This window comes from Bufo bufo, chromosome 1, assembly GCF_905171765.1.
Source record: "Bufo bufo chromosome 1, aBufBuf1.1, whole genome shotgun sequence".
Taxonomy (NCBI): Eukaryota; Metazoa; Chordata; class Amphibia; order Anura; family Bufonidae; genus Bufo; species Bufo bufo.
This window is the reverse complement of record NC_053389.1, coordinates 326,630,852-326,645,255: the sequence shown is the minus strand read 5'-3', so window position 1 is coordinate 326,645,255 and position 14,404 is coordinate 326,630,852. Positions and strand designations below refer to the sequence as shown.

At 48.4% G+C, this 14,404-nt stretch overlaps 1 protein-coding gene across 6 annotated transcripts in view; it reads right to left on the bottom strand.

The window, feature by feature from the left end:
* Positions 1-14,404, bottom strand: part of GABRG2 (gamma-aminobutyric acid type A receptor subunit gamma2) — a 288,951-nt gene that overhangs the window by 58,001 nt on the left and 216,546 nt on the right. The window contains exon 6 of one of the 6 annotated variants that reach the window (XM_040442036.1): positions 13,732-13,735. The exons of the other annotated variants lie outside the window; for them this stretch is intronic. Coding sequence (XP_040297970.1) covers positions 13,732-13,735 — 4 coding nt within the window. The remainder of the gene's footprint in view (positions 1-13,731; positions 13,736-14,404) is intronic. 6 annotated transcript variants of the gene reach the window in all.

The following is a 14,404-nucleotide window of genomic DNA, read 5'->3' as shown; positions in this document are numbered from 1 at the left end:
ATGGCTAAAAAAGTGTATATATATATATATATATATATATATATATATATATATATATATATATATATACATATACAGTACAGACCAAAAGTTTGGACACACCTTCTCATTCAAAGAGTTTTCTTTATTTTCATGACTATGAAAATTGCAGATTCACACTGAAGGCATCAAAACTAAGAACACATGTGGAATTATATACATAACAAACAAGTGTGAAACAACTGAAAATATGCCATATTCTAGGTTCTTCAAAGTAGCCACCTTTTGCTTTGATTACTGCTTTGCACACTCTTGGCATTCTCTTGATGAGCTTCAAGAGGTAGTCCCCTAAAATGGTTTTCACTTCACAGGTGTGCCCTGTCAGGTTTAATAAGTGGGATTTCTTGCCTTATAAATGGGGTTGGGACCATCAGTTGCGTTGAGGAGAAGTCAGGTGGATACACAGCTGATAGTCCTACTGAATAGAATTGGTATTATGGCAAGAAAAAAGCAGCTAAGTAAAGAAAAACGAGTGGCCATCATTACTTTAAGAAGGAGAGTGATGGGGTGCTGTGCCAGATGACCTGGCCTCCACAGTCACCGGACCTGAACCCAATCGAGATGGTTTGGGGTGAGCTGGACCGCGGAGTGAAGGCAAAAGGGCCAACAAGTGCTAAGCATCTCTGGGAACTCCTTCAAGACTGTTGGATTACCATTTCAGGGGACTACCTCTTGAAGCTCATCAAGAGAATGCCAAGAGTGTGCAAAGCAGTAATCAAAGCAAAAGGTGGCTACTTTGAAGAACCTAGAATATGACATATTTTCAGTTGTTTCACACTTGTTTGTTATGTATATAATTCCACATGTGTTAATTCATAGTTTTGATGCCTTCATAGTCATGAAAATAAAGAAAACTCTTTGAATGAGAAGGTGTGTCCAAACTTTTGGTCTGTACTATATATATATAAATAAATCAATGTTTCTGCTGATATTCAAACTCCCAACCGTGTACATTAGAGGCAAGGATGTTAACCACTACACTATAGAGCTACAGGTTAACCTCCACAGAAATATAAAATAAGTCTTCTGCTGAATAGGAATACTCACTACATCAGAAACTACTATGAGTTTTGTTTTTGGTTTTTTTATACACAGTTTAACATTTAGTGCTATAGCTGAGTGGATAAGGTCCTTGCCTCTAATATACAAGGGGTTCGGAGTTCAAATCCCAGCAGTAGCATAGTGATGCTCAAGCTGAACTGGTGTTCGGCCAAGCATGCTCGATGAACACTAGTACTAATATTTTCAGGGGGACTGTTTCTGTAAAGTGTTGTGGAGCACAGTGGCAATAGTATTGGGGTAAGAGGATGAAAAAGTAGGAAACTATGATATCTGTTTGTTAAACTCTGCAGAGATGAGAAGAGGCTGAAAGAAATTATCATGGCAGTCTGGTCTGAAAGGAGAAGATGAGGAAAGAGAACGTCTACATCAGAGGAGACAGCATTGGCTGTAAGAGTTACGTGTATTACCTTGTGTGTTTTGTAGCACCGTATTTAATGTTTTCCCAATATTTCTTTAACAGTAGGGCTGGAGGGATAGGTTGGAAATTTGGCACATTGGGGTGCTGTTTCAATTTTTGCCTCAGGCAGCAGAAAGGCTAGGTGCACCCCAGACCCTTGCCACAAAGCACTGAGGGAAGGGGACCCCAAGCTGGACTCTTGCACCAGAGCCCATGAGCTGTCAGCTATTAGTCCTGCCAATCAAAGCTGAGGGGGTAGTATAATGAGTACTAGGGGCCTAGCTGTAGCAGTACTCAAACACTACAGCCCACCCCTTGGTGCTCCAACTGCTGATTTGCATAAAGTTAAAACTTCTTATTTCTCCATAACCAGGCTAGCTACAAAGGAAATAAAAGGTATTGTTTTCTCTGTTTTCAAGTCATACTTTTTCTTAATATGCTTAATATGCAAATTAGGCATTTGGTGCAATGAGGATGTCAGCGGTTTCAGGGCACACACTGGAAAGTTGGTGCTAAAACAGACTGTCAAAAAAAAGCACGGACTGAAAAAAATAATGAGCTCAGATACTAATTAATGTTGTACACACTGATCATCTCTTGGCTGTCACAGTCAGCACACAGAAAAACTGGTGCAGGACTAGAAATAAAAAGACAAGAAAAAAAATTTGACAAAAAAGCATTCACGGATGGCTCTGTTTGCCAAAAGCTCACATGGGGAAGGGGAGAGGGATAGTTGCAGGGATTGGGTCTTAGGCCGAGTTCACACGAACGTGTTTGACTTGTGTTGCGGCCCACAAATGCACGATCGCCGGCCGTAGGTCAGGCGCATCGGATCGCGGACCCATTTACTTTAATGGGTCCACGATCCGCCCGTTCCGCAAAAAGATAGGACATGTTCTATATTGAAGTGAATGGGTTTGCATCCGTGATGCGGAATGCACACGGAACTGTGGCCGCAATACGGCCACGGATCACACACGTTTGTGTGAACTAGGACTTAGGGATCAGGGATTAAGGATCCTAGAACTGGTACAAATATACAGATACATTATTGAATACTATAGCAGTTCCTTAATTAGCACAGTAGATCACCCAAAATAGCATTGGAGCGCAGGTGCACCACAAGTCCCAGCAGGCAGCACACAGCACACAGGGGCACAGAACCTCTCTGTTCACAGTCACCAACTGAAATGGCTGCCTGCAGAGAGGCTCTTACTATTCTATACGCCCCTCTAGTGTAAACCCTATCATGATCAAAAAGAGGAACTCAAAATGCTGGCTGAACCATATAAACCTATTTGCACACAGATGCGGAGTGGGAACTTATAGTGTCTCTGGAAAAAATACTAAAAGTGGCCCCATTTTGTAGTCGGGTCCTAATTGATGGAAGGCAAAGCCAGCGCAAGTAGGCAGGGCCACCAATACCATATTGTGGCACATTATACCACCCCAACAGACCCAAATACCACAGTCCATAACAAAATACTGCCACCAGCAGCACAAAATACATCCCCAAAAACTTCCACTGGCCAGCTCTCAGCAGGGCTTAGGCAGTCCCTTGATCATCGCCCTACTGGGAAATTTCTCTGTAAGGTCTATGGCCAATACACCCCTGGTTAATGCTATCCACTGGCACCTTAACTCCTAATACTGTATCTGGATCACCCCTGGTTATCATCAGATGATTATCACCATGAAGTGAACCAGCAAGACAGTATAAGAAAATCACTATCAGTATTAGAATCATACAGAGCACTGCACTTTGGATGATTGAAGTAGCAGTAAATACTTTCTATGGAAGCCCTTGCCCCCGATCACAGCTGGGTATCCAGAGCTATGCTAGGGATAATTTTTGACTGCTGCTGATCACCGCTAATACCCTACTGTGCCCTGATTTCCATATCACTACATCATCAGGGGTCAGTAAAATGATTTGAAAAATAACTAGTGCCATAACATCCTGCCTGTTGATCAGATGCTCTTTTTCTGAGTTATATTTTCTCAATATGCAAAGTAGGCCTTTGTTGCAATGAGGGCATCACCATTGCTCAAGGTGCACTCAAGCCCAACTCAGTTCTATGGCCAGCTCCCTTTATCATGTTAATTAAAGCAACCAGGGAGAGGCTGGCCAGTGGCCGCTGAAAGGACTGGATCTTGGGAGCAACAAGAGCAAAGGTGACTCATTGGACCGAAGTCCTAATTTTAATATTAAGAAAAAGTATTACTTGTAAACTGAGAAAACAATTACTCTGTCCTTTTTAACTTGCATGGTTGTGAAGAAATGTGCATTTTTATCTTTATGCAAATTAGCAGTTGAGGCACCAAGGGGCTTATGTTAGTGGTAAATTTGGGTTAATATGTTTTACCTTTATTTATAAATAAAAATCTAAAATATAGTGATATATAGTATATTTGGAAAAATTCTCAATTTTCTAAATTAGAATTTCTCTGCTTTTAAGACAGTCTTAAGGCAGGCTTAAGACAGGGGCAAAATTTTCTGAATGCTATTTTATAGGACATAAGAATAATGTTTTATAAGCAATTTTTCTAATTCTTAGGAAAATTTCTCTGCCTCCTCATCCTCCACTGTGTCCTCAGCCTCCACTGCAGGGACATTTCACAGTGCCCCTACAGCATACCACATGTGCTGGGCACGGCAATGTCACGCTGTTTTGCACCTCGTTTTCCTGGGTGAACGGAGTCACACAGAGGAGGAAGTGCTTTGTGTCCTTCATCGAGAAATGGAATCCTGGCTATCTTCTCGACAACTCAAAATCGGAACCACGGTGACCGACAACGGGAAGAACATGGTGTCGGCGCTACGTCAAAGAGGGCTGAGCCATGTGCCCTGCATGGCACACGTGTTCAATCTGGTTGTCAAGCGGTTCCTGAAGTCTTCCACCCATCTGCAAAACATCCTAAAAATGGCCAGGAAACTTTGCATGCACTTCAGCCACTCATACACCGCAAAACACACTCTCCTTGAGCTGCAGTGGCAGAACGGCATCCCCAAACATAGGCTGCTTTGTGATGTTTACACCCATTGGAATTCCACCCTTCATATGCTGGAACAACTATGCGAACAGAGAAAGGCCATAAACAATTTCATGATGATCCAAGTACTCCCCTGTGTAACTTTGTGTCATGGTCTTACCTTCTTGCTGTTCTCCTTCGTTTGACATGTGCTGGCGGCCATCTTGGTTTCTGGGTTTCTTGTAGCCTTCCACCCTGCGGCTCCTCCTTCCCACTGGGAGGAGCTGGATGCCTAGCTCATATATATAGGAGGTCTGTGGCTTCAGTTCCTTGCTTGGTCCTCTTGTGTTCACATGCTTCTAAGACTGCTGCTGCTTCTGGTTCCTGATCCTGGCTTCGTCTGACTACCCTGCTGGTTCCTGATCCTGGCTTCGTCTGACTACCCTTCTGGTTCCTGACCTCTGGCTTCGCAAAGACTCTGCTCGGTTTCACCATCCGTTTGGACTTTTGCTTTACAGCTTTATTTTCAATAAAGCCTTCTTATTTTCACTTATCTCTTGTTGTACGTCTGGTTCATGGTTCCGTGACATTAGGACCAAGCCATGAATCCTGACGGTACAGGGCCATCCTCGCTACCCACGCTGGTTGCCAGACTTGATCAGCAGGATCACCTGTTGGGTCGGTTCGCTGTGGCGTTGCAAACCCTGCTTGAACGCACGGCTCATTTCGCTCCCGTTGCCGATGGGTCGGTTGTCGCTCCTGGGCTCGCTCCTACTGCCGCTCCGGTTGTTGCGCCAGAGTCTACCCCGACACCTGTTGTTGCGCCTGCGGTGTTTCGGGGTATGACCGGTTCTGCCCCTCTTCCACAGCGCTTTGGGGGAGAGCCAACTCAGTGCCGAGGTTTCCTTAACCAGGTGGGCATTTATTTCGAGTTGCTGCCACATGCCTTTCCCACTGAGAGATCAAAGGTGGGCTTCTTGATCTCGCTGCTCTCGGACAAGGCCTTGGCCTGGGCCAGCCCTTTATGGGAGAACAACAATCCGGTGGTTGCCGAGTTTTCCGGTTTTGTTGCTTCTCTTCGGAAGGTATTCGATGTGCCGGCTCGTGCTGCCTCTGCTGCGAAGCTCCTTATGTCCATCAGACAGGGTTCACGATCCGTAGCTGAATACGCCATTGAGTTTCGTACCCTGGCAGCAGAGGTGGGCTGGAATAATGAGGCTCTGGTCGCTGCTTTCTCTCATGGTCTCTCGGATGCCTTGAAGGATGAGGTTGCAGCTAAGGACCTACCAGTTGAGCTCGAGTCTCTTATTTCTTTCCTGATTTTGATTGACACCAGACTCAGGGAGAGACCTTCCTTTAAGGAGAACCTGCGGAGGTCTTCTAACAGATTGGTGCCTACGTTTGCTGTCCCACCTGTGCCTCCCTCTCCTCCCACGCCTCCTGGGGATGACTTGTCTGGGGGTGAACCCATGCAGCTGGGGTTTGCTCGCCTGTCCGAGGGGGAGAGGGCACTCCGGAGACGCGAGGGCCGATGCATGTACTGTGGTCTCTATGGGCATTTTCGGTTGGCATGTCCGAACCGTCCGGGAAAACGCTCGTACCTGAGATCCTGTCGGGGGCAGATCTTGGGTGGAGTCTCCTCGTCCCCGGTTTCCCGTGTTGACAAACCACTGATCACTGTTGTCCTCTCCTGGGTCGGGGGCTCGGTGACGACCCAGGCGTTGGTGGACTCTGGTGCTGGTGGTTTGTTCATTGATAGTGTGTTCGCTGCCGCCAATTCCATTCCTCTGCAGGCTCGAGGTTCCCCACTGGCTCTTGAGGCGATAGACGGCAGACCCCTTCTGCCGCCACACGTGACTCATGAGACCCTTCCAGTGGGGATAGCCATTGGTGCCGTTCACAGAGAGTCGGTCTGCCTCCAGGTTATTTCGTCTCCACACTACTCGGTGGTCTTGGGGTACCCCTGGCTCCAGAAGCATAATCCGACTTTCGATTGGAGATCGGTCGAGATCCTCTCGTGGTCACCGCAGTGTGGGGCTAGTTGCATCCATGGGTCTGTCAAGTTGCTGTGTACTTCCTCGGACTCTCTGTTGCCTCCTGAATACGAGGAGTACCGGGATGTATTCGATAAGGTGCGCGCGGTTGCCCTACCTCCGCACCGCCCATACGATTGTGCCATAGAGTTACAATCTGGTGCCGTTCCTCCTCGTGGCAAAGTCTATCCACTGTCGGTAGCGGAGAATGAGGCCATGGAGGAGTATGTGAGGGAGGCGCTTTCACGCGGACACATTCGCAAATCTTCGTCCCCGGCAGGTGCTGGATTTTTCTTTGTGAAAAAGAAGGGCGGTGAGTTGAGGCCTTGCATCGATTACAGGGGTCTCAATCGCATCACGATCAAGAACGCTTACCCGATACCCTTGATTTCCGAGCTGTTCGATCGCCTTAAAGGGGCCACGGTCTTTACCAAACTCGACCTGAGGGCGGCATATAACCTGGTAAGGATCAAGGCGGGCGATGAGTGGAAGACCGCGTTTAACACCAGGACCGGTCATTACGAATCCTTGGTTATGCCCTTTGGGTTGTGCAATGCGCCTGCAGTCTTTCAGGAATTCATCAACGATGTTTTCCGTGACCTGTTGCAGCAGTGTGTGGTGGTCTATTTGGATGACATCTTGGTATATTCTGAATCCATGGAGGCCCACATTCTGGATGTCAGACGAGTGTTGCAACGGTTACGAGAGAACAAGCTGTTCGGTAAGCTTGAGAAATGCGAATTTCACCGATCCCAGGTAACCTTCTTAGGTTACATCATTTCCGCTGAGGGGTTCTCCATGGATCCTGAGAAGGTTTCGGCTGTCTTACAGTGGCCCCAGCCCAGTGGTCTTCGTTCCCTGCAGCGCTTTTTTATCGGAAGTTCATCAGGGACTTTTCCATGCTGGCCAAGCCTCTCACGGATCTGACCAGGAAGGGCAGTAATTCCCAGGTCTGGCCGCTCGAGGCCATCCGAGCTTTTGAGGCCCTAAAGTCCGCCTTTGTGTCGGCTCCGATTCTGTCGCATCCCAACCCTGGGTTGCCCTTTGTCCTCGAGGTGGACGCGTCTGAGACGGGAGTAGGCGCCCTTCTGTCTCAGCGTAGAACACCAGAGGGTCCTCTGCTTCCTTGTGGGTTTTACTCCCGGAAACTGTCTTCCGCGGAGTGCAACTATCAGATTGGTGACAGGGAGTTATTGGCCATCGTGCAGGCCCTTAAAGAATGGAGGCACTTGCTCGAGGGTTCGGTGGTTCCGGTCCTCATCCTGACGGACCACAAGAATCTGACCTACCTTTCTGAGGCCAAGAGATTGACACCACGTCAGGCCAGATGGGCTCTGTTCTTGTCACGTTTTAATTACGTGGTCTCCTACCTACCCGGTTCCAAGAACATCAGGGCGGATGCCTTATCACGGCAGTACTCCGAGCTGTCCAGGGAGGAGTCGATTCCGACTTCGGTCATACCTCCGAATCAGATCCTGGCCGCCATTCGCACCAGCCTGACCTCTCCCCTGGGTGAGCAGATTTTGGCGGCTCAATCTGGTGCTCCCTCTGGGAGACCCAACGGCAGATGTTTTGTGCCTGAGGAGTTGCGCACTCGGTTGTTGCGAACCTACCATAACTCCAAGACCGCGGGGCATCCTGGAAAGAATCAGCTGTCCTGGGCTGTTTCACGTCTGTTCTGGTGGCCTTCCCTACGTTCCGACATCGCCGCATATGTAGCGGCATGCTCCGTTTGTGCCCAGAGTAAATCCCCTCGGCACCTTCCGTTGGGCCTTCTGCAACCCATAGCCACCGGGGAGCGCCCATGGTCACACCTGGGGATGGATTTCATTGTGGACCTCCCTGCATCCCGAGGCCATACGGTCATTCTCATGATTGTGGATCGGTTTTCCAAAATGTGCCACTGTGTTCCTCTCAAGAAGTTACCCTCTGCACAAGAGTTGGCCACGATTTTTGCCAGGGAGGTCTTCCGGTTGCACGGTTTGCCCAAGGAGATTGTGTCGGATCGGGGGAGTCAGTTTGTGTCCAGGTTCTGGCGCGCCTTTTGCTCCCAGTTGGGGATTCATCTCTCCTTCTCCTCGGCCTACCACCCTCAGTCCAATGGGGCCGCAGAACGATCCAATCAGGCCTTGGAGCAATTCCTTCGTTGCTATGTCTCCGATCACCAAGACAATTGGGTTGACCTCCTGCCTTGGGCTGAGTTTGCCAGGAACACGGCGGTGAACTCTTCCTCTGGGACGTCTCCCTTCATGGCCAATTATGGGTTCCAACCTGCCGTGTTACCGGAGGTATTCTCTCCCCAGGATATTCCGGCTGTGGAGGATCACCTTTCCGTCCTACGTGCTTCTTGGGTACAGATCCAGAAGTCCCTTGAGGTCTCTGCGCAGCGCCAGAGACCCCAGGCTGATCGCAGACGAGCGCCTGCTCCTTCCTACCAGGTCGGAGACCGTGTATGGTTGTCCACCCGCAACCTCAACCTTCGAGTGCCCACTCCCAAGCTGGCGCCTCGCTTTGTTGGTCCCTTCCGAGTGCTTCGCAGGGTAAACCCGGTAGCCTATGCCCTTGCGCTTCCTCCTGGCATGCGGATCTCCAACGTGTTTCATGTCTCCCTGTTGAAGCCACTGGTGTGTAATCGTTTCACTTCCTCGGTTCCTCGGCCTCGTCCGGTCCAAGTGGGCAATCGTGAGGAACATGAGGTGAGCAATATCCTGGACTCACGCCTGGTCCGCGGTCGGTTGCAGTTTTTGGTCCATTGGCGTGGTTATGGTCCAGAGGAGCGTTCCTGGGTTCCCTCCGCAGATGTCCATGCTCCTGCCTTGCTCCGAGCCTTCCACGCGCGCTTCCCTCAGAAACCGTTTTGTGCTCCGCGGAGGAGGGGCCCTTGAGGGGGAGGTACTGTCATGGTCTTACCTTCTTGCTGTTCTCCTTCGTTTGACATGTGCTGGCGGCCATCTTGGTTTCTGGGTTTCTTGTAGCCTTCCACCCTGCGGCTCCTCCTTCCCACTGGGAGGAGCTGGATGCCTAGCTCATATATATAGGAGGTCTGTGGCTTCAGTTCCTTGCTTGGTCCTCTTGTGTTCACATGCTTCTAAGACTGCTGCTGCTTCTGGTTCCTGATCCTGGCTTCGTCTGACTACCCTGCTGGTTCCTGATCCTGGCTTCGTCTGATTACCCTGCTGGTTCCTGATCCTGGCTTCGTCTGACTACCCTTCTGGTTCCTGACCTCTGGCTTCGCAAAGACTCTGCTCGGTTTCACCATCCGTTTGGACTTTTGCTTTACAGCTTTATTTTCAATAAAGCCTTCTTATTTTCGCTTATCTCTTGTTGTACGTCTGGTTCATGGTTCCGTGACACTTTGGTGTCAGTCAGTGGCAGATCATGCGTGACACCTACCGTTTTCTCAGGCCCTTTAAGGGGGCCACGTTATTTGTCAGTTGCCAGGACTACGGGAAGAACAACGTCATTCCACTGCTTCATGAACTGGAACAGATGCTGGTCAAGGGACTGAAGACGTGGCGCCTAGATCTCACGGCCACATGAGCCATGTGGGGGCTGAACTGGAGGAGGAGCACAAGCAATGTGTAGCAAAATGGGTGTTTTTTTTTTCTACACGGGTGACAGTAGAAGAGGAGCAGGAGCAGCCAGAGGAGCTACAGGGTGATGAGGAAGACGAGGCAGAGGACCCAGACACACCGAGTCTGTATGAAGTGGAGATGGAGGCAGGAAGTCCCTCCGAGTCATTTGCACAAATGGCCCGATGCATGCTCACTTGCGTAGTGACAGCCGAATTGTCACTATTCGGCAGAGGGATGACATCTGGCTCTCCACCTTGTTGGACCCTCGCTACTGGTCTGAAATAGGGGCTTTTTTTTCCTCCTGCTGAGAGGGAGGACAAACTGAACTATGTAGTCAGTTGGCCACTGCACTCACGTTCCTCTGCTATGGCTGCTGTGGCAGCATGGGGGGGGGGGGGGGGAGGAGCAGTTCCAGCTCCATCATCAGCTACGTGAGTTTAGAGTTGCTGATGAGCAGCTTTCTTCACCTGCCTAGTGAAGAAACTACTCACCAGCAGCAGCAGCTAGACCTAGAGCAGGACCTTAACCAGCAGGTGGTGGCATACTTGGACAGCACCCTGCCACCCCAAATTGAAGATCCGCTGGACTACTGGGCAGCCAGCTAGATTTGTGGCCGTAACTGGCAATGTTTGCCCTGGAAAAGCTGTCCTGCCTGGCCAGTAGTATGGCATCAGAGCAGGTGTTTAGTGCCGTAGGGGGCTGTCGTTACCCCAAGAAGCATTTGCCTGTCCACCCAAAATGTGGAGAGACTGGCCCATGTCAAGATGAATTAGGAGTGGATCAGCCAGGATTTCCACCCACGGATGCCTGATGCATCAGACTAGATCATCCATGGGGCCACACCAACACTTTGACAAAAGAGATCGGTTTCTTCTGGCTACCTGCTTCAGCTACTATTCTGATTCTGCCACCGGCCTGATGCCACACATCTGATGCCAAGTGCTCCTTCCTTCACCCACCATCTTCAGCTGTTACTGGCAGGGGCGGACTGACTTGTCAGGCACTTCGGACGTGGTCCGAGGGTCCGGCCAGAATGGGAACCTGCCGCAGCCGTGCACATAACATAAGGAGGGGCCCGGCCCGGACTGGTCCTGTACGCGGGCGGAGGCGCGTCAACGTCACTATAGTAAGCAGTTATCTGATTGGTTACTATAAGGAGCTATTTCAACCAACCACAGCTCTTTTCTCAGTCTTTGAACATCACTTACTCAGAAATAAGCATTAATCTGATTGGTTGTTACAAGGGCACCTGCCCCAGGAACATACGGGGTACAGAGAAGGCTGTGATTAGCAGAGGGCCCCCTCATCACCTTGTCCATCCCCGCAGGCCGCAGACAATGGCCGGGTGCTCGCAGCACTGCAGTGTGCTCTGGGTGTGGCTGCAGTTCTAGGAATAGAAGGAAAAGCAGTGCAGCTAGCCACAGTGACCCCATAACCAGTGCAGCATGCCACAGTGACCCCATAACCAGTGAAGATAGCCACAGTGACCCTATAACAAGAGAAGCCAGCCACAGTGACCCTATAACAAGAGAAGCCAGCCACAGTTACCCTATAACAAGAGAAGACAGCCACAGTGACCCTATAACAAGAGCAGCCAGCCAGAGTGACCCTATAACAAGAGAAGCCAGCCACAGTGACCCTATAACATGGTTATAACAGAAAATAACGGAATCCATAAGACGGAAGTCAAAACGGAAGCCTTTAAGAGGCATTCCGTTTTGATCCTTCATAATACAAGTCTATTGGCAGAAGAACGGATCCTTCCTGGTTTCCATTATGCAGGAGTACAGTCCTGCATAAAGGAAACAGGACACATCCGTTATGCTGCCCATAGACTTGTATTATGATGGAATGCAAAATGGAAGCCTTTAAAAGGCATTCCGTTTTGCTTTCCGTCATAATAGACGTCTATAGGAATCATAACGGATTCGTCCCTTTTCCGTTATTCAGAACGGAAAAAAAAGTCCTGTCGACAGGACTTTGCTTTCCGTCTTGCATAACGGGAACCAGACAGATCCGTTATGATTGCAAATAGACTTCTATTAAGACGGATCAAACGGAATGCCTCTTAAAGGCTTCCGTGTTGACTTCTGTCTTATGGATTCCGTTATTTTCCGTTATAACCATGTTACTGGGGGACATTAGTGTGGTGGCATGTAGGATATGTGGGAAGAAGGTGAAGCGTGGCCAAGGTGCTAATGTTAGCATGACGGGCATGCTTCAACATATGGAGCATCACCATAAAGTGGCGTGGGAAAACCGTGCCACTCGTTTAGTGTTACAGCCTTATGTAGCAACCGCTACATCTCCCACCGGCCTGCACCCCCTCTCCAGCAGTCAGGGTTCGACAACGTCAGCAGAAGGAAGCTGTCGTTCTTTTCCATCAACTTCAATGTCGTCTATTGCTTCTGATGCTCCTCCTTCTCCTACTGCTCTTCACTTGTTTCGACAGCAATCGATCACCAAGGCAATTGCAAAAAGATGACATTATGCATGTACTCATCCAACGGTGCAGAAGCTGAACATGCATCTGGCCAAGTTGCTGATACTACAGTCCCTCTCTTTCCAAGTAGTTGACTCTGCACATTTCAGAGAACTGATGGATTGTGCCCAACCAAGGTGGAAAATCCCAAGCCGACTTTACTTTTCAATAAAAGCTGTACCAGCCCTGAATATGCACATTGAGCAGAAGGTGGCCCAGTCCTTGGGCCTTTCGGCCAGTGGCAGCACCAGCTCCATATGCAGCAACTTCAGTCTGGAGTCTATGATGAGCAGTTTTCTTTACCTGCCTACTGAAGAAACCACCCAGCATCAGTAGCAGACCATGCTTTAGAATATCAACTAGCAGGTGGTGGCATACATGGACTACACCCTGTCACCCATGATCCAAGATCCCCTGGACTAATGGGCATGCAAACATGAATTGCGTCTGCAACTGGCTGAGTTTGCAGTGGGCATGCTTTCCTGCCCAGCCAGTAGTGAGGCATCAGAGCGGGTGTTCAGTGTGGCAGGGGGCAAAATTAACCTCAAGAAAACTTACCTTTCCTCCCAAAATGTTGAGACACTAACCTTCATAATGATGAATTAGGTGTTGATCAACCTGGATTTCCATTCACCAGTGCCATATGCAATGGAATAGATCATTCTGCCACTAATGATTAGTGATGAGCCGCATAGGCAATATTTGTTTTTGCGATATTTTGCAAATTTTTCGCATTATATTCGCAATAAATTAGCGAATTTTAGAATTCATGATCTCCAGTCATTATTCCAGTCAAATCGGCACTAATGATGCGCATATTTTTTGTGCAATACATGCAACTTCACATTTTATCAGGTCTGAGTATATATTACTGATTGGTGCACTAAATATTGTTGTGACATCACAGCACTATGTCTGTAGCATGTATATATGGACAGCAGAGAAACATTCATTTCTATCACACTACCTAACACCCTGCACTGGAACCTACAGCTACAGTATATCACTATCTAACCTACACTGACTATCTTCTACTAACTATCTGTAATATATATATATATATGTATATAGTATATAAATTCCGGCAGCACTCTCTTTCATTGTTTATCAGGTGCACGCGTCTCACCCTTGACATCAGGCATGTATATCCATGAAAAATCAACGCAGCACTCTTCTTGTAAAAAAACCGCAGTGTTTTTATTCACACATGTGACACAAAATAGGCAACGTTTCAATCCCCTTCCGGGATCCTTCTCTTGGCTTGAGAAGGATCCCGGAAGGCACTTGGCTTGAGAAGGATCCCGGAAGGGGATTGAAACGTTGCCTATTTTGTGTCACATGTGTGAATAAAGACACTGCATTTTTTTTACAAGAAGAGTGCTGCGTTAATTTTTCATGGAATATATATATATATATATGAGCTAATTATCTAATGTAATTGGATAAGGATTGGGATCCAGATTAGTGATGATCGAGCACCAAAGTATTCGGGTCTTCGGCCCAAACACATTCCTATATTCGTATGCTCGGCCGAGCACCCGAATATAATGGAAGTCAATGGGAGACAACCAAGCACCACCTGCTCTGAAGAGGGGAGGTTGCCTGGTCCATTGGAAAAGGTCAGAAAGTGAAAGAAACACCACCGAAATGGATCTCGAACAGCAAGGGGATAATGTCTGGATGCATCTTGGATTCCCAGGTCGCTGCTGGGAACCATGTTCTGCGAGTTTTTTACGCCACTTTTACAGACTGACAAAAATACGCACAAAACCCCCCAAAAATCAATTTTACAGGAAAAATTGTTGGGAAACATTCTTTCCAGTATATTCAATTGTATATAAAG